Below are 21,516 nucleotides of genomic sequence, written 5' to 3' on the forward strand. Positions count from 1 at the left end.
CTGAGTATACAAGGGCAAGCTGTGTCTGGGAACAAGGGAGGGGAGGATAGGGAAAAACAGAGAGCACCAACCCATCAAAAGAGAAATGACTGAAATATGTGGGGACAGTACTTAGTCTTTAGGTAAACAGAGGAAGAGCTGAATGGACAGGGCTGAGACTAACTGCCCTCTTTTTATATACGTAGGATATTTCTATACTACCCTCTTCAGTCCTAGTGAAGGCAACTTATTAAAACTACAGCACAATATTTTTTTAAAAAAACAAAGGCCGTTTCTGCACGGCCAGGAGGCACCCCCACGCTGGCAGGAGTTCTGCCGGCGTGGGGGCGGGAGCCTGCTCGCACGCAAGCATGCGAGCAGGCGAAGGGGAGGCCGGCAGGCGGCAGGCGGCTCCGCACGGAGCCGCCTCTGCGCCCTCCCAGCGACGACCACTTCGCGGGTGTCCTCCTTATCAGCCTCGCGGAAAACAGCAAGCCTCGCCGACAGCTGCCCTCCGACCCCCCCGGAGGTCGGAGGACAGTGTGGCTGGGCTGCAGAAGCCTACAGGCTGAATTTTAGAACACCATGGGCAGTGAGCCGGAGACAAGCGTCTTCCGGCGGCGCGTTCAGGAGGACATCATGAGTGCCGGCCAAGAAAGGCATACAGCTGTTTCCTCATGGCGCCACCGCGACCGTGGAAGACGCTTCTCCCTCAACAACAACCCTTTAAAGCGGTTGTTGTTTAGAGGCTGCTTGACGCCAATCTCTGGGAGGTGGAAGAAGATCAGGTCGCCACTGCTGGCAAGCAGCAGCAGTGCTGCGTTGCAGCAGCTGCCTCGTGCGCACACGCGCGACCTGTAGAGGAAGCGCCTGGGGCTTTTGGCGCCCCCAGGCAATCATAAATGGGCCGTGCAGAAATGGCCAAGCTATTTTACATAAGCATCATAGAAACTATCTGTAAAAAAGAAAAACCGATGATAGGAAATCTCTAATTAAAAGCCTTGTGCTTAAAATAGGTGCCAGATGAAGCTCAAGTGAACCACCTCAAAGAAGAGGCCATTCCGAAGATGAGGTTTCACGAAGAAAATACCTCTAGTTGCTACCAGCCTCACCTCTGAACCAAGAGCAGAGACTGAGAAATAAATCTTAACAGTAGGGCTGGATAGTATGGGAAACAATAGTCCTTCAGATATCCTGGCCCCAATCTGCATGTCCTTAAATATATGAATAACTGTACTTTGAATTGTGCCTGGAAACAAATGAGAATTCGGTGCACATCTTTCAGTGCAGGGGTGATAAAATCCCTGTAACCAACCTGACAGTAGCCTGGTTGCTGCATGGTGGACCAGGTATGGTAAGTTTCTGAACCATTTCAAAGGAAGCCGCACAAAGAGTTTATCACAGTAATCTAACAGATCAGGATGTGATCAGATCAGAACATGAATAACTGTAGCCAAATCATGCTCTTTAAGAAAAAGCCATAGATAGTAAACCAGCTGGAACTGATAGAGGCCCTATGTGCCACAGAGAGGGGATTCGAGCCTCTAACCTTTGGCAAAGATCTAGTAGCACCCCCAAGCTATAAACCTGCTAATTCTCTTGTTCAGGAATGGAAGAAGAATAGAGAAAATGGAAGTGGACAGCACAAAACAGGGATGCTATTATTAATAAAGAATTACTAATGATCTCCAGACAACAAAGATCAGTTCTCCTGGGTAAGATGGGTGGTTTGGAGAGTTGCCTCTATGGTATTATGACTTGCTGAGGTGCCTCCCCTCTCCCAACCCCACCTTCCCCAAGGCTCCACTCCCCACAAACCAGAAATTGCAGAAGTTGGCAACCCTACCACAACAGTATACAACAACAAAACAAAGCTGGCACAATAAACAGGGTGGTGGTGGTGTTCTTATATAAGAATCTGCCTAGAGTCAGACATTAGATTGTTTCCCAGTTCAGCCACATACAGGCCTACAACCAAACTAGCTGTTATAATGTCCATGTGTAAATGTGTGTGTGTCCGTCCCTTCCCCCCCCCCCCCCCCCCGGATCTTCCAGCAATCTTTCACATCTTGGTCAAGCTAGTCTGTCTTTTACTTCCTGTGAGTGTTCCTGTGGTGTTCCTGTGGATTTTCAGGGAAATCTCCTGCAGGATTCTTGACATTCTGCGTTTCTAGAATTTTAATATTGTCTTTTTCAGGTTTAGTATTTGCAATGAAGAGAACAGTTAGGCACCCCAAAATAAGTTGCTACTGAGCTCTAGTCTGAGTACACCATACTACTTAAGAAACGTGAAGCAAGTGGCTATCTTATGATACTGTATACATTACAGCAGGGATTACCTGAAAAATTGATCCACTACCCCAGTATTTGATCATGGCTTAGAAGTCACACACTAATATGACTGCTTAAGAGAAAACAGGCATTTCTGGCAGACCCCAAAGGCCTTGGCTTGCTGTAGCAAATGCCCAAGCAGCCACTGGCTTGAAGGTTTTAAGATATATATGGCAATAGGCAGAACCCTTTCAGATTACATTACTTTGTAGTCTTTAATGGAACACACTTTTGCTTCTCTATAATTCACCATGAGAAACTGCCAAACTCCAGTGATTAACACAGCTTTCTGTTAATAATTTGCATGCTCCCATATGCTAAGTCAAATAAACACAGCTGGAAAATGAGAAACCCCTGGATGTTTCTGTCAATTAGTGTAACGTGGCTGGCAAAACCAGGAAAAAAGCAGTGCATGCAGTGTTTTCATTGTAAATTCTAAGAACTGGGGACAAATTAGTTCATCTCTGCAGACTGCCTGTTTGTGCTTAATTCTCTGTAAGGTAACAAGGGAGTTCTTGGATTCCTTCCAACTTTCCCTTTCTTGGGCTGCAGGATTTTCCTTATCTCTTCCCAGAGAATAAGATGAGAAACAGGGTACTATATGGCAAATAAATTGAAAGGTAAGGGTACAGGAAAGCTAGCTAATGCAAGAAGACAACGTTCATATTCATGACAAGGAAGGTTTCAAATGTATAGTTACTCAAGGCTAAAGCTGAGATGTGATGTTGGGTACCTGGCTCCCATACATCTTTTGTACAGGTGGAGTAGCCATCCTGCCTTTATATGCTATGGTCAGTGGTTCTGTAGTGCCCTAATTCCCTTCCCATCCATTATTCTTAAATTGTTTTGTAAACCTGAACTCAAAAAAGAACTGAATTTCAAAATAGCAATCCTAAATAAACTTGAAAATTATGGAATTGATCCTTTGGATCTGTTCTGCAAACGATGGTCCTTTGGTGTAAAAAGCCTTCCTCTGGAAGGGTCTCTTGCAGAGGTGTATGGGGGCAAAATGGTGCCCGTCCGCCATTGCACCCCCTTACCCCCCCCCCAGTTCCTCTCTCATGCCCCTTAGGTCCTCTCTCCTGCAGCCTGGTGGGAATTACACTTCCCAGGAGCAAGGTCTCCTGGGAAGTATAGTTCCCACCAGGCTGCAGGAGACTGGAACTAAGAGGCATGAGAGGAACTAAGGTAAATGGGCACAGGGGGTAATTTTTCGGCCTCACTGGCCCACGCCTGGTACACAGTGCACCCCCTTTCCTCTTATAGCTCTGCCACTGGCCTCTTGCATCACAGGAAGGCTTCTTGCATTGGAGGAAAATGCCACAGGTCGCAAAAGAGATGTGTAGGATGCAGTCATATGACTCTTTACAATCACCCAACATTTCAGTCCTCTATGACAAATGTAAATAGTGCTCCCTCATGCACAACCTTATGCATTGCATCCCACTCTTAATAAAATAAGATTTAAAATCAAATTCCCTGTAATTTTAACTGAACTGTAACAAGAAGAACTGTTGCTGAAGAGTTATTTCTTTTATACAGTTGAACACAAAATAATCTCAAGCACTCCCTTAAATGCCTTCCTATTGTTTTTACAATCTCTATGAGGCTCACTTCAAAAGAATGGTGAGGAAAGGACATGATGGCCATAAGAAAGGGCCCCATGCTTCTATCATTTCGCCATAGTGCGCAAAACAGAATTATTGTGCAGGTCATTCTTAGAGATGAGTGGAATAATGCACTTTTACAAAAGGCTGCTATAAAGAATGCTTCTATCTCTGTGCAGCGTACAACACGGGGTTTAAACTTTTTTCTCCATACAGCCATTCTACAGTTATTATAAAGAATCCAAGACTTGCCATGAAGACATCAAAATCCCCATCATTTGCAATCCTGAGGGGCAGCATGACTCAGTGCCAGTGTATATGCCACTTGAACCAGTGTAAGGGGGATTTATGCTGGTGCAAAGACACTTATGCTGGTGTTGGGGAGCCATACAGCAGTGCAACACTTGGGTGCTAGTGGTCCTCTGGTGCAGGGCCAGCCCAAAGGGAGAATTCCCAGGAGCCGGGCCGGTTTTAGTTGGCTTTCTGAGTAATTTCAGCCTGAGAATGCCTCCATTTGCCAGCATAGACCTATGTTGGCAAAAAGGTAGGCACAGTCCATCGAACTAAATAGAGCAGGTTCACAGAATTGAGGAGCATCCCTGTTTGCTTGCAGGTCTTTTTGGAGTCAGCGTGGAAGAGCAACTATATCCCTCCTTAGGGCTGCACCATTCATCACTTTGAAATTCAATGTACACATGAAACATGGTTCAACATGGGCACTTACTGGACAGTGCTCATGTCATTGCCAATGAAACCTCCCAGTATATGTCCATGTAATTTGTTGAATTTTGTACACCTTTTATTAAAATCCTTCAAACTTGATGACCCATTACAGTATTTAAGGAAATTACTAATTTCCTTTTGAATGATCTCACAACTACATCGCAAACTATCCCTTAATCTAAAAAAAATACAGATGAAGATATATCACCATTGGCATGATGTTGGGCAGTCCCATCCAAGTGGTGAGACAGGCAGTGGCGGTGGTATGACTGTGCAAACCTGACACTTTCAGAAAAACTTCTTGGCAGCGTGGGAAAGCTTGCAAAACACAACAGTCGCTCTGCTGCTGAGAAGTCTCTATGGGGATGAATCAACTTGAGTGACTCGAGAAGTTGGTGTAACTCTGGATTCCTTATTGCTGGCATAAACTGGTGAATGCTGAGAGGAAGCCTACTAATGTTGGCTCCTTCCCTGGCCATGCCCCTGGACTGGGAAGCAGATGCAGCATTCTGCACTGCATCCGAGCACTGGGGGAGGGTGGTGACTTCTGTACATTGACGGTTTCGCCCCTCCTCTGGGGTAAGTGCCCCAAGGAGAGCCTTTTCACTGGCAGAAGCCCACACCGCTTTTACCAAAAGATTCAGCCCCATCCCTGATGGACCTACATTAGGTAAATGAAGAAATGACCTACATTAGGTAAATGAAGAAGCACAGACCTACATTAGGTAAATGAAGAAATGGGTAATTGATCAAAACTGACCTTTTAATGTTGCAAATACAAAGCTTTGTTCAAATTTATGCCAGGGTGGTGTAGTGGTTAAGAGCACTGGGCTCTAATCTGAAGAACTGAGTTGATTCCCCATTCATCCACATGAGCGGCGGACTCTAAACTTGCAAACTGGATTTGTTTCCCCACCCCTACACATGAAGTCTGCTGGGTTACCTTGGGTTAGTCTCAGTTCTCTCATAACTATGTCAGCCCTACCTACGTCACAAGGTGTCTGTTGTGGGGAGAGGAAAGGAAGGAGTTTTCAAGCTGCCTTGAGAATCCTTACAGGAAAGAAAAGTGGCATATAAATCCAAACACTTCTTTTTCTTCATTTGCACCACTCTTCTAATATAGTGCCTGCTAATTAATTTCAGGCTTGCGAAATCATTGTAGTTATTTGAAATTCCGAAAGAAAATAAATGGCACATTTACAAAGGATGTCTTGATCCAGGTTCCAATTTGCGACATTTACTGGCTTAATTCTAGCAATAAAAGTAGCTGCTGAAAAAGAATAGTTAGATAATACTTTTTTACATTATCTACAATCCAGCTAACAATTTCATGTATTTGTATGTATAATTTTGTACCTGTTTTTGTTCTTCCCCCAAGCCATCCCACATGGAAGCTACAATTTTGGAGACTTCCCCAAAGGTAGCATTTGGGTTTTGGCCTTTGATGGCAGCTTGAGTGTCGCGGAAGAATAATGCATAGGCAGAAACAGGCTTCTGTGGCTCATTAGGATCCTTCTTCTTCTTCTTCTTGGGTGTTTTGGGTTTTTTCCCCATATCAGAAGCAGGCCTTTTTTCTCCACCATTGACCTGCAAAGCAAGTATAGGCTACATTACAATTACTGCAGAAAAAACTAAATCCCCAGTTCTTAGTCAACATGCATTTGGGGTTTTTGCAGCTTAAAAGGATATTTCAATTATACCTTTTTGATAATCCAGACTTCTGTTATCTTGCATGCTTTCATCTCTAAAATGCATTTTAAATATACAAGATTATATAACTTTCTGAATTTTATTATACATTTTTTCCACATAGTTACAGCTTAGCTTTTCATCTTTTTTCAGATATTACTGCTAATAGCATGATATCCCCCTGAAGAGTATTATTATGCACTGGCTAGTAGTTCAATTACAAAGGAAATCCAAATAAAGTAGGAAAAAACTGTTTTATGGTAGGGTTTTTTAAACCCTATTGGATTAAGACAAGCTTAAAATTCGATTCATCTCCATCTTAAATCAAGACAGTTGTTGAGAATTTGTTTGTATGACATCAGAACTAAGATATGGAAAAATACTCTTTGCTAGACTTGTATTCAAAATCATCCCAAGGAAAACACTTGGGACAGGATCATCATGAAAGGTGAGTTTGGTTCTGGTTCACAGTAGTTCAATTATTACACACAAGAAAAAAAACAGTGGTGGAAAACATCCTTTTCTAATTCCTCTGACAATGGTTTTAGGAAAAAGGTAATTCCAATCCAGCAATCAATTAAACAAGATCCAGAAAGTTATTTAGAAGAAGAAGAGTTTGGAATTATAGCTCACCTTTCTCCACTATAAGGAGACTCAAGGTGGTTTTCAAACTCCCTTCCCTTCCTTTCCCTACAACTGGCAACTTGTGAGGTAGGTGAGGCTGAGAGCAAGGACGTAGGTAAGGGGGGGGGTTCTCGGGTTCAACCCCCCCCCCATTCATGTCCAAAGCTCTGCCCACCTGTTTGTGGGTTTTTAAAACATTTTAGTGTTTTTCGGTTTTTGGCTTGTAGGGGGCGCATTGTTTAGGCTAGCAGCACCAAACTTTCAGGGATTGTTTGGGGGAATCTCCTGATGATATTACCCATGTTTGGTGAGGTTTGGTTTAGGGGGTCAAAAGTTATGGGCTCCCAAAGGGGGTGCCCCCATCCTCCATTGTTTCCAATGGGAGCTAATAGAAGATAGGGGCTACACCTTTGAGGGTCCATAACTTTGGACACCCTGAACCAAACTTCACCAAACCTGGGAGGTATCATTAGGTGAGTCTCTTATTGATACCACCCGGGTTTTGTGAAGTTTGATCCAGGGGGTCCAAAGCTATGGACTCCCAAAGGGGGTGACCCATCCTCCATTGTTTCCAATGGGAGCTAATAGAAGATAGGGGCTACACCTTTGAGGGTCCATAACTTTGGACCCCCTGAACTAAATTTCACCAAACCTGGGAGGCATCATCAGGAGAGTCTCTTACTGATACCACCCAGGTTTTCTGAAGTTTGGTCCAGGGGGTCCAAAGCTATGGACTTCCAAAGGGGGTGCCCCATCCCCCATTTTTCCAATGGGAGGTAATAGGAGATGGGGCTACACCTTTGAGGGTCCATAACTTTGGGCCCCCTGAACCAAACTTCACCAAACCTGGGTGGTATCATTAGGAGAGTCTCCTAAAGATACCCTAAAAGTTTGGTGCTGCTATCTTAACAATTGTGCCCCTGACAGCAGGCAGCCCCCAAATTTCCCCAGATTCTCCTTTTAAATCCACCCCCTTCGGCATGGATTTAAAGGGAGAATATGAGGTCCTCAGTTTAGAAGAAGAAGAAGAGTTGGGATTTATATCCTCCCTTTCTCTCCTGTAGGAGACTCAAAGGAGCTTACAATCTCCTTGACCTTCCCCCCTCACAACAAATACCCTGTGAGGTGGGTGGGGCTGAGAGAGCTCTGAAAAGCTGTGTCTAGCTCAAGGTCACCCAACTGGCCTGTGTGGGAGTGCACAGGCTAATGTGAAGTCCCCCGATAAGCCTCCACAGCTCAAGTGGCAGAGCAGGAATCAAACCCAGTTCCTCCAGATTAGAATGCACCTGCTCTTAATTTTTATTTATTTATTTATTTATAAACCTTTATTAGGCATAAAACCAGTGCCAAGAATTTCAAATACAATAAAAAGATCATTATTGCTCAACTTGCAGTACACCGAGCAAAAACATAGCAACAGCTTCAGATATTTCCACACTAGAGCTATTTAGAAGCTTAGCCATTTTTGTTTTATCAGAGAGGAGCATAAATCCTGTTGGTAACACAGTTCTCAAATTGGTTCTGATGTTGTTGTACTTTGAACAATGGAGCAGAATATGAGAAAGTGTTACAGTTGTATCAGGAAAGAATTGACGAAAGCGGCAGCCATCTTGTGGAATACCAGAGAATGGAAGCCTTACAGAGAAGAGAATATTGTACTGTGGAAGGAAGTTACACCTTGCTCTGGTCATGACCCATCTGCTGTTGTAATTAATAAGTTGTTGCAGATATATAGCAGGGCTAGTTTTCTGAGGGATGAAATCCCAAAGACTATTGGAGAGCAAGAGCTTTTGTGCTTTGCTCAGGAGAATTCAGTACTCTTGATCAAATAATCTAGACTTTTAGCTGATGGTAAAATCTCCGGAGCGGTGAAGCATTTGTAAGGGCCTCCCAAAGAGAAGCGCTCTCAAAGGAAAAGATCTTTTTTTCAATAATGTAGCCACCATTTCGAAAGCTGAAGCTCTCTCATTTCTAACTGGGACAAACTGTTAGGGTCAAGTGCAAAAACAAAGGAAAGCGCAGCCAAAACTTAAAGGAGTTCACAACCCATGCCCTTGTTTCTAATAAATGTTGCCCTGATTCCAAACAAAGAACACCATAGGGGACACAACGCTTTTGGGGTGCCAAAGATCTGGTATAAAGGAAATTGGATTGGATGCTTTCCACCCTCTTCTGGTGCCATGCTTGGATCCAGATGGGGATACCATACAAAAAAGGTGCTGGAGCCACCTTAGCGTTAAACACCTTCAAGCAGCTTTCGCTGGTATGGAATCTACCACCATTGATGTTAAAAAACTTCAGTACTGCAGCCCGGATAAATTTTTGCAGGCTTTAAAGGGTGTTATCTCTGTGTGTGGTCCAGGTTGACTTATGATGGAATATTATCCCAAAGGTATTTGAACAATTTAACTTGCTTTCTCGATGTCAGCACCTTGGAGAGACCATTATCTTGAAGGTCTAAAAGCATTGGAAAAAAGACTTCACAATTTTTAGATCTCTTGATTGGATTAATGACCAACCTGTTGTTTGAACAGTATTCACCACACTTAGTCAGCATGTTTCTGAGACCAGATCTTGTTCTTGATAATAAAACTGCATCATCGGCATAAAGGAGAATAGACAGAGGCACACCGTTCAGATAGGGACAATGAAAGTTGAAACTATTCAATGTGGGGGCAAGATCATGTAAAAAAAGATTAAATAGCATGGGTGCTAATACACACCCTTGTTTTACCCCCTGAGAAACTGGTATTTTGGGTGTTAAGGAACCTGATGGTGTACACCTTATCTGGCAGGTGGGATTCCTGTAAAGAGATCTAATTAATAGGAGAAGCCTAGGATCAATAGCGAGCTTCTGCAGTTTAAGCCATAGCAGCAATCTGTCAATAGAGTCAAAAGCCCCCTTAAAGTCAATAAAGGCTGCAAAACCTGCTCTTAATTACTATGCCACATTAAAAGTGATGCTGTTTCATGGTGGGGGATAATCCATCCCAAACCAGCATCACTTTCAATGTTGTTTAACTGGGGACCCCAGATTCTCCCTTTAAGGTGGATTTAAAAGGAGAATTTGGGGCTGTCTAGTTTAAACACCACTGAAAGTGATGCTGTTTGGGGGGATCTGGATTCCAACATCTAGCAGCTGCCGCCCGGGGCGCAAAACTCAGATTTTGCACAGGGCTCCATTTTCCCTCTATGCCTCTGCCCAGAGGGGAGAGCAGAAGGAACTGCCAGCTGCTGGCTTTAGGATTCAGCAATGGTGGAGTGCAGGAAGGGCAGGGCGGGAGAGTCTGCTGTCCCCGGCCTTGGAGAGCTGCTTTTATAAGTGCTAGGCCAAGGAGACGGACTTAGGAGGCATGTAGCCATGCCCCAGGGGAAGCAGTGGGGATGTTAGGCCCACCCCACCCATGCTAAAAAAAATCTATACCTACGTCCCTGGCTGAGAGAGTTGTGAAGAACTGTTGATTAACCCAAGGTCAGCCAACAGGCTTCATGTGTAGGAGTGTGGAAACAAATCCAGTTCACCAGATAAGAGGTTGCTCCTTATGTGGAAGAGTGAGGAATCTAACCCCAGTCCTCCAAATTAGAGTCCACTGCTCTTAACCACTACACCATACTGGCTTTAGAAAATGCTCTAAATTTAATGTTAGTGGCTTCCAGGGGGAGGGGAGAATAACAATTTATTGGTAGTTTGGACTGTGCCTTATACAGTCACGACCGCACATTTACAGACTGTTAATGATAAGAGAAAATTTGTACCCACCAGGCTGAAGACTAAAAAATCACATCATATAACATCATAGGAATGTTGAAGAATTATTTCAAAACAATTTTGTACAATACAGGTACATAGGAACACATAGGAACAAACTGACTGTTGGCATTTTCCATCACTATTCACTGAAGAAGAGCAGCACCATTGCACACATGTACATGCATTGTTTATCCTCAAGGTTATATTGAGTTATATCATGAATTCACAACATATTATTTACGGAGTTTTATGGATATATACTCTGCTTGCTTCAACTTAAACATCTTTCTGCATTTCCTCCTTAAAAACTGGTAAACAGGCTGTGAACAATAAATCTGCACACCTGTCCACAATTAGGATGTCATGCTATTGATGCTGGACTAGGTGGCATGAGTAGAGCTCTCAAGAAAGGTCTGATTTTTTAAATGATTTGGATAAAGCTTCACATTTTAGGATACAGTCATGACCCAATGTTTAACACTGGGAATAGTAGCAAAATGCACAAAGGCAGGGAAACTCATCTTTAAGAACAAGCTTTGAAGTTGTTCATCCACAGAACTAAAGATAGTCTATTCCATAGGGAAATTGTTAACATTTTAAAATATGGAAATGAAAAATATTTCCACACCTAATAGCCTTGGAAATAATGGGGATGATATCTCCACCTTAAGCTTACAAACATCTAGTAGTTATACAGACTTTGCTAGTAACCACCAAAACAAAGACAGATGGGAAATAATTTTTTTAAAAATTCTCATACTTATTCTGCTAAGTCTTGACTTGCACTTCAAAATCCCTAGAGGTACAGTTAGCTCATGGTAATCCACCTGTCAAAACTTATTGCTTAATTATAGTGATGTATTTAACTTATTTATCACAAGAAAGCAACGGTTTCTCACTTTAAAAATGTGTGTATTAACCATGTTGCACAAATAATAGATCACAAGGATATATAGTAAAGGATTTAAGACTATCAAATAAGGTATACTGTTAATATCTAAATGTCTCTTGAGAAATTTAGGAATGCCTATAAGCATATTCAAAATAAACTGCAGCCGTTCCAAAGTCTTTAATGGTGGTAGGAGAGCTGTTTTGTTCACACTATCTTGCAGTAATCACCATAGTTTAAAATAGATTTTAATCAAGTGCCATCTGCATAACAGACTGAACAAACAACATAAAATTCTAGTACAACTTGCCATATAAAATAAAAATGGTTCAGTCTCTCTCTGCCACATAAACAGAATAGGCTGCAGCACTTCTTCAGCAATCATGTTTAGTTAACACTGCTGTTTACAGTACTCTCATGGCTCCCTTCTTTCTAAACCCCATGAAACCCTTTCATAAGTGAAATCCAAATGACCATGAAACAGTCTTCTATTTTGTTAGAGAGATATATTTGTGAAGATATAATGGTAGATCCCGATTATTTAGCAACACCCAAATTGAAGCTTTAATGACTTCACTGCTCAAGCTGGGCTTTTGGATTGACCCACTGGATGCTTTTTAACCTTTTATTTTGCTCCAAGGCCCTTAGGAGTGGGTTGATCGAGAAGATGTAGAGCAGGGGGCTGAATGGGCACCCCTGTCTTACGCCTCTGCCTTGGATGGTAATATCTTGTTTCCCTTCTCCACTCCTAGAGTGTGGTGTTTCTAACTTTTGGTGCATTTTGGGGCTTATTGTGGCTCCCACATAAAGAATTTGGAGTCTTTGAATCATCTCGGGGATCACTCCCCTGGCCTTCAACACTTCCCATACATAGTTATGACTCACTCTGTCGAAGGCCTTCTCCTGGTCAATCTTTGTTAGGAGTAGGTTCCTTTTCAGACCAGTTGCTTGGCCTGGTTGTGATGTTGGAGGGCTGTCTTTCGTTTTGACTTTTTTGCATCTGATTAAAGACTTTCTTTGTTTTTTGAACGGTATGGATTATAGTTCTGTTTGGTATGGCACTGGTCTGCATAGGATGAATGATGTTTTCAGCCTGACTGTTCAGTCTTTGATTTATTATTTCCATATAGAGCCTATAATCAACATTAGTTAATGTTATAAGTCTCCAATTTTTAAGATCTCCCTCATGGCCCTTCGCCTTGAAGAAGAGCACCATATGGGCCTGGTAATATGAGGGATGTAGTTAAGGCCATCCCCAGAGTTTCCGAAACACTTATGCAATTTTTGGTACTAATTGCTTTTTGAAATACTTTATAAAAGTAATATGTGAGTCCATCAGGGCCTGGGGCCGTTCTGCTTTGTTCTTTATTTATGGCCCACTGGACCTCCCTGGGTTTAATGGGTTTGTCCAGTTGGTTTTGTTGCCCTTTTGTGAGTTGTTGGTAGTGCGGTTGTTTCTCACTTTCAGAGGCCTTAGAGTGTCTTGGCTGTCCTCGAAACATATCTGTATAATATTGTTGGATTATTTTATGCATCCCTTCCTCTGTTTCGTCCATTTGGTGGGCTGGACTAATTCTGAGACCCTGCATTTCTTCAGGACCCTTGTAGGTCGAAGCCCCTCTGTCTGTGGCTCTCTGGTATATGAACGAAAACTCTATGGGAGAAGCTGTTTTTCCCACAGTGTTTTGCCCAAATATGAGAGTGTCTCCCTCATCATTGCTTGTGGGATGACATCATTTCCAGAAGTGATGTCATCATGTGGGCAATGCAAGTAGAGGTCTGCCGAAGATACTTCAATTGTATTCTTCTCTGATTGCTGCTATATCTAGCTAGGGCAAAAGATTTTCCAGGCTGGCAATATTATTTACACTGATGATGATGTTATCCATTCAGTCGTTCTCGATCCTTGGTGACCCGATATGCAAGCTCTTTCCACATTTTTCTATTAAGTACTGCTTCCTTCAGCTGGTTGATGCTCATGCCTATATCAGCTTTTATGGTATCTAGCCATTGTATTCTTTGGCGTCCAGGTGTTCTCCCGCCATTGACAAGTTCAAGCATGATAGATTTTTCTAGCGAATTTGATCGCATCACATGACCAAAGTATGTAAGTCTGAGACTGGTTATTTTCCCTTCAAGTGATGTATCTGGTTTTATGAGGCTCAAGACTTCTGCATTTGTCACCCTAGCTGTCCATGGTATGTGCAATAGTTTTCACCAACATCACAACTCGAAAGCGTCTATTCTTCTGTCAGCTTTTTTTATAGTCCAGCTTTCACACCCGTACATGGTTATGGGGAAGCAGGTTGCTTGGACTAGCCTGTGCTTGGTTTTGATGCTGATGTCTCTGCTTTTCCAAATTTTATCCATGCTCAGCATTGCCCTACGTCCTAATGCTATTCTCCGCTTTATCTCAGGAGTTACTTCTCCATTACAGTCAATTTTTGAGCCTAGGAAGAGGAAGTCTTGGATGCACTCAATGTCCTCATTGTCAATGCTAATTTGGGCCTGATCTATGCTAGCTGTTGTCATTGTATTTTTCATATTGAGATGGAGGCCTATTTTTTCGCTTTCAGTTTTGATCTTCACTATCAACTGTCTCTGATTGCTCTTGGTCTCCGCAAGCAGTGTTGTGTCATCTGCATAACGAAGATTGTTGATGTTTCTGCCACCAATTTTCACTCCTATTTTTGAGTCTTCTAGCTCCGATTTTCGCATGATCACTTCAGCATAGAGGTTGAACAAGAAGGGTGAGAGAATGCGGCCCTGTCGGATACCTTAGCCGATTTGCAACCAGTCTATGTCCCCATGTGCCATTTTCACTGTGGCTTCCTGGTTGGTGTAGAGCGACTGTATCAGCTTGATCAGATGTGGTGACACACCTAGTTCTTGCAGGACTTGTCATTGCTTATCATGCTCTACACAGTCAAAGGGCTTGCAGTAATCAATGATGCACATGTAGATGTTCTTCTGGTATTCTCGAGCTTTCTCCGTGATCCATCGCAAGTTTGCAATGTGATCGCAAGTGCCACAGCCACATTGAAAACCTGCTTGTACATCAGGGAGCTGTGCTCCTTGTATTATCTTGAGAAGGATCTTGCTTGCATGTGAAATGAGGGCTATTGTGCAATAATTGGAACAAACATGGTAATCACCTTTCTTTAGTAAAGGGATGAAGACTGTTTTTTCCAGTCCTGAGGCCACTCATTGGATTCCCATACTGCCTGGCACAGGGCCATGATGGTTTTAACTGGTATGGGCAGTATTAACTCTGCCGGGATATTGTCTATACCAGGTACTTTGTTTTTAGCTAGTTGCTTCATCGCCTTAACGACTTCTGACTCCAGGATCGGGGGCTCCAAATCCAGGTTGCCCGCCTCATGTGTTGGTCCGGATTTCTGCCTGCAAGAATATAACTCTTCTGTGTATTCTTTTCACCTTTCCTTGATACTAGGATGGTCAGTTAGTTTCTTTCTTGTCCTTGATGTTTCCTTTACGGGCCATGAAAGGTTTTTGTGTCTTCCTGATCTGTGAGAAGAGGCTCCTTGTGGGGCCTTTCAGAAAGTCTTCTTCAAGTTGTCTACAACGTTCATTCCAGCCCGCTTCTTTGTCTTTCCTTGCTGCTCGCTGAAAATCAGCATTCGGCTTCCGCATTTCATCTTTGTTGCCAGCTGCTTTTGCTGCTCTTCTATGGTCTGCAATTTTGATGGTTTGTTCTGACAACCAGTGTCGTCGTTTTTCTGGCTTCTTGAATGTGACATGCTTGTGGGCTGTTTCCATTATTGTTTTTTGTATTTCAACCCACAGCTCTTCAGGTTTCTTCTTTGCAGTATTGAGTAGCTCAAATCTATTTGTCACCTCAATAGTATATGAAAGAGGGACTTTGGATGTTTCAAATTTTCTTATTGCTGCGCCTTTTTTGATGCTACAGAATCTGACCCTAATCTTAGCTGCAAGAAGTTCATGGTCTGAACCACAGTCAGCCCCTGGAAAGGTTTTTGCCGCCATGATTGAACTTCATCAACGATGGCTGCACAGAATGAAGTCAATCTTATTACGGTGGAGTCCGTTGGGGGATGTCCATTTGTACAGTTGGTGTTTTGGCTGTATGAAAAATGTGTTTGTTATCCTGAGCCGATTTTCTTGACAGAACTGTACTTACACTACTAGGCTGTAAATATAAAGATCTCTTACTTACAAAGATTCAAGTTTCTTTACAGAAAATATTATGACCTATAAAACTTTTAGACTTGTGTGAGTTAGCCTTCCATTCTGAGACATCTTAGGATCAGGAGCAAAAGCTTGAAAATGGATGTAGCTATGTTCATCAGTTCCCCTGCCCGAATTTCTTTTTTTGCATAGACTACTGAGCAAACACATTCTTCAGATATACTTGGATAACATTCATTGTTTGGACTCTGGTGTGGGAAGAACAATTTAGTGGAAGTTGTCATCGAAGCAAGTAAAAAAAGGTAGTTTATTATTAAGTTTCTGATTGTTTATCATGCAGGAAAGCAGATAGAAAAAAGTTAACTACTGATCTAACAGAAGTCAGGGCCAGAAATCTGTTGACCCTTTTGATTAACATAAGATGTGAGCTTAGACAACAAAACTAAGTTTTAAATTCCAAAACAAAATTTTAGGAGGAAAAAATACAGGCAAAATGGCATTTTCAAGACCATTTCTACACAGACAGCAAAAAAACACTAGTTTTTTCTAAACTCATTGTAGGACCTTTGTTCAAGAAGAGACATCCAATGAGAGCGGCTCTTCTGATAGAACAAGGCTCTTTATGTGTGGTCAGGAAGATTTGTCTTCTGAAACGCTGTCTTTTCTCTTTTTTTAGATTTAGAATCCCACTCGTTACTTGCCAATGCCCAAAGAACTACTTCCGCCCATGATTTAAGTTGCTGGCTCTGATGTATAAACTCTTCTAGAGCTTGGCTCCCATGTATTATTAGAAACTGCCTTCACTTAAAATGACCCTGCTGACCATACCACCCATACATACATATCTCTACAGGAAAGCATTCTCAGTGGGTGATCACTTGACTGCCATCGCAGGCTGAGTGTTACCACTTTCCTTTAAGTTCTAGGACAATGGGGTGTCTCTTTAAACTCAAGTCAAGCAGATACTCACTAAACTAGAGATATTGGACTCGGTGTACATGGGTAAGCTTTTTTACTGAGAGTATATTTATTAGGATGGCAGCAATATTACTTGCTAATTGGAAAGATTTCACATGAAATATCTGAGCCAGTGGCTCAGATCTCCTAAGTCATAAAAGAAATTACTATTATCACAGAATATGCAATCAGTGTTACAGAAAGATAAAATAGGGGAAGATGTTTCATTTACTGCTTAATTATAAAACTGAACATCCCTAAGAAGCCCTTTAACAGAAGCTGAGGGAGCTGAGCACTTCACTGAATCTGGCCCAATATGCAAACATTTTGAAAATTAATAGATACTGAAAATAAAGTACTGAATTGGTTTATGTTTATATATTTCACATGCAAATTATTTTCCTTTGTAAAATGCATATTGAAAAATGCTGAAAGATACAAAATATGGAAGGCAAAAAATTCTATGAAATGTGTGCTCTGTGAATAATACTCTTTCTAATCAGAATTTATTCAGACTGCTGTAGGACTTATTTTCTTAAATACCTGATTATTTTTCAGCTTCAGGAATGACAGCATTTAAGTAACATAAAGTCACAATCCAGCCTATGGTTGAATTACATCTTTGATATACTAACTCACAACCCATCTTTATTTAACCGACTCCTATTTCACAGGTTGCAGTTAAGAGATACTTTTATTTTTAATAAGAAATGGATGTATGCAAAAATGTCTCCCCGTGCTTCCCCTTCTCTTATCTAGCAAGTGCCTTTTGTGCAGCTGAAGTCACTTGAGTTACTGGTGACTGGCTGGATAGAAAAGTATTCAGGGAATGAAGCACCATGTAGGGTGATGGTTCAGTACCTCCTTTTGCTACAATCAGATCTTCATTTTATTCCTGATAACTGAAGAATGTCTGTGTTTGGCTCTGAGGTAAAAAAACTGTGGACCCAAAGCGTTCTTGGGGTTTTCCCTATTGTTTCGATTATGTTCTTCTGGTTCCCACAAAAATGAATTTTCCCATTAATTTTTTTCTAAAACAACAATCCCAGCTGGAAGATTTACTAAGACTTTACACAAAGCTTAACATTTCTAGACTTCACTTAAAAGCATTTGTTGATCACTTGATTTCCTTCTTCATGTTCCTTTACACCATTTCTGAGAATCTCATGAACATCAGCCCTATCTTCTCCCATTCCCATTGTGTTCAACAGGCGGACTCCCCTCTGTCTTTAAATTTCTTACTGAGAGTTAGCCGTAAAAAAATCTTTCCTAACCACCAAACCTCACCTTAGTGGCCCCCATTCTGTCTTTTGATATTCTTGTTTCCACTTCCACTCTTACCTGTCAGTCCTTGATCACATTTCTACTCATCACTTCCTGATCTCTTCCCACAATTTCCTGTTGCCAGTATAGCGGAGTCTAAAGGGCACAGACCCTCTTGATCTATGTTCTATTCAGTGTCTAATACATATTATTACTTAGAAAAAAATTCAAAAATGCAAAGGAAAAGAAGCATACAGAAAATTTCTTTTTGGAAGCTGCTACTTCAGAATGCAAGAAAGAAACTCCACTTTATTTGAATGCATTGCCATGTTAAAACACATAAAATAAACCATATTAAGAGAAGTCTAATCTAAAACCTTGATATTCTTATCCTCTGCATGCAGGAAATACTTTATGTAATTTAATTACCTACCAGTATCTGAAGTGGTTCTCATACAGGAAAAAACTATACCATATTCTTTTTTTCCTGCACCAATGAAATGTATGTAATGTTTCAAATTGATAATATTTTTAAAAATAAACAATGGTAAGACAAATTGCAGTGCATTGTTTCCTGTGAAGAACTGTACACAGTTATTGTCCTTGAGTTGTGTCTCATGTGCCTCATCCTGTTTGAATATACATGTGGTGCAAATACCTATAATGTGAATTTTGATTTATTCCTGTTACATACATACAAGGACTCATTTGCATTACTCTGTACCTTTTACAACATGCCTTTCTGTTGGCAAGAGTTTGTAAATGAGATTATCTTTTTGACTGACCCACAGACTATAAAGACCATTTTAAAAAACCCTGCAGAATTGCATACGTACCTTAGATGTATCATCTCCTTCATCTTCATGAACTGAACTGGATGGTGATGGAGTTGCAGACTTGCTTCCTGGAGGAGATGGAGAATTGTGGGGAACATTGTTTCCACTCATATTCAAACCAAGCTGAGCACTTAGTTGTGATTGGTTAATGGTAGTCAGCTGACCATGCTGCATCATTCCTGGCTGCCTAATATCTCCAGGTTGAACTCTTGGTCTCATGGTTGACATCTGGGGATGAGACCTATATTGAGCTCCTTCTGTATTCCGTAAATCTTGCAGCTAAAAAAAGGAAATAAGAATGTGACTAGCCTCATTATTACACCAAAGTGGAGAATACCTTGTGTCATTAGTAATTTGCAAGGATTAAATTTAAAACAGCAGTTCACCACTTAAGAAAAATAATATATAAGAGTTCTGTGCTAAGAAACCATGATGATTTAATCACAAATATCCCTTCGTTTACTGTGTTTTTTTAAATCTCTTTGTTTCTGGATTTTTAAAAATGAATTGCAATAGCATCAACAGATCTGAATCTGAACATTTATAAAGCATCATGGTTTTAGACAATGCTTATGGAATTCTTTAGTGGATAAATCTGTAGTGCTGAGGACAGTTCTAATGAGGTGCCTGAGGAGCTACTGTAATTTTCCATATGGAGAAAACAGTGAGCTATTAATGAACTGATTACATGACTTTACAACTCATTTACTGAAAGCACCATGAATGAATGGGAAGGGCTCTAAAGTTGGAGCCTCAACAAATTTAAACCATTGTATTATCTGGGTCACTGAGTTAAGCCTTAATGAGACTCTTGATTTTAACTCAAACAATGAATCCAAAGCTTGCTAAGATGAGACATGAGAGAGCATTGCAGAAATATGACTTCCACAGAACACAAATAAACTATAAATGAATATTTCATGTCCAACAAGAGATGGCGGGCACGAGGGTGGCTGTCAGTGTTAGAGTCTTACATTTATTTTGTTCTCTTTCCAGCCATTGGAGTGTCAATAGACAACCCTTGCTGGGAACCCTATCTCCTTCAAAAAGACTAAACATTACAAAAAGGAACAGCTCAAATGCAAACTTTAGTTAGATAATTGTGAAGGGTTAGAAATGATTGATATGACAAAAAAAGTGAAAATGAACAATGTAAAAATATAGCTCTAGTTGAAGTGACATTTATTTTGGGAGGGTCAAACAAAACATTTAAATTAATAAATTTAACCCTGGCCGGGGGTGGGGGTGGGGGTGCTCAGGTTTTGCCCTGGCCTTCATTTTCCCTAGATATGTCTCTGAGGAAGAGAATATCAGTTCTAGGACATGGTACCCTTCTTCAGCAGAGGTGCAGAGAATTGCTTTGCCTCTTTCATTTTCCAGGGGATTATTTTTGGAAAAGTCCTATAATATCGACATAACAGTAAGGGCTTTAAGAAAGCCAGCTGAGACTACCAATGTGATGGGATCTGTTCCTTTAATAGTGAATTTATGGGCAGAGCTAAGAGAACCAGGAAAAGCAGATCCATGAGATTTCAGCAGACAAGCTGTACACCAGGCAGTGTGTTGCCTCCTTGTATATAAGCAATAAACATCAGGAGACTCCACTACAACCCCACTTCACAGGAAAGAGCCCCAAGGTAAAAGTTCCATGAATAATGGACTTTTGTTAGCAAAGAACCTTGCAAAAACAACACAGCTGGGGGTCAAATGTTCATCACTGGCAGTGTTGGACATAGGTTTATCAAGTCATGCATCTCTTTGAACAACTGAGTTAGATGACAGTCTGCTGATGAAACAGTGGCAAAGAAAATCTTCTTCATTGTTGTCATAGCCATCTCATATACCTGCAAATGGGCTTTATGATACGCTCTGCCTGATTCATCCCAAGTCTTCTGCCAATATCACTTTAGCTTAATGTCACCAGGCTCCCTGGTAAACCAAGATGCTGGGGGCCTCACATAGCATCAAAAAGGACACCAAACAGCAACTCTTTTTGTGATCCCAGACACCTATCATTCCATACAGCTACAAGGGTCTCTATAGAAGGCCCTCAAAATCCCCCAGATTTTGCCTGGAAATCAACAAGAGCCATTAATCTTGAGGATGCATCATGAATTTGTTGGAAATGTTATGATTCTTTCAGAATGATGGACAACATCAATTTTAAACCAGTGCCAAGAAGACTGTTAGCTGCCAGTTCATATTGATACAATTGCTTAGATTAAAAATTAAAGAGCAGTAATGATGGTTACATGACTACTGCATTTGATTATATTACAAAACAGGTGACACTTTTGAAGCACAATCCTGGAAAATATTCTGAAGTGTCACAGATTTGGTATAGAAACACAACCTTGGATTCTTCCATGCATATAGATTTGGAAATGTGGTGACAAGGCCTCTATGCAACACAGCCCCCAATGTCACTTGCTTTACATTCCTCAAATGTAATTATCATCTTCACCAAACAAACAAAACAAAACAAATGCTGAACACACTAATTAATTAATGTTGTTTGTTTTGCTTCTGTATAGCTTATGGACTGTGATAAAGACTGACTTGACTGAACACACAAATAGGAATGCATGAACAACTGAAAATAGGTCAGCACTTTGCTTAATACTCCTTTGAAAACTCCATAATAATTTCTTTAACTTTCTAATCAGAATAACTATGCAGTCCTAAACAGAGTTATAC

At 41.2% G+C, this 21,516-nt stretch overlaps 1 protein-coding gene across 1 annotated transcript in view; it reads right to left on the minus strand.

The window, feature by feature from the left end:
• Positions 1-21,516, minus strand: part of TOX (thymocyte selection associated high mobility group box) — a 245,074-nt gene that overhangs the window by 30,489 nt on the left and 193,069 nt on the right. The window contains exons 4-5 of the mRNA XM_048507453.1: positions 18,820-19,098; positions 5,997-6,227 (exon numbers count right to left, since the gene is read on the minus strand). Coding sequence (XP_048363410.1) covers positions 5,997-6,227; positions 18,820-19,098 — 510 coding nt within the window. The remainder of the gene's footprint in view (positions 1-5,996; positions 6,228-18,819; positions 19,099-21,516) is intronic.

Source organism: Sphaerodactylus townsendi, linkage group LG09 (genome assembly GCF_021028975.2).
Source record: "Sphaerodactylus townsendi isolate TG3544 linkage group LG09, MPM_Stown_v2.3, whole genome shotgun sequence".
In the NCBI taxonomy this organism is placed as follows: Eukaryota; Metazoa; Chordata; class Lepidosauria; order Squamata; family Sphaerodactylidae; genus Sphaerodactylus; species Sphaerodactylus townsendi.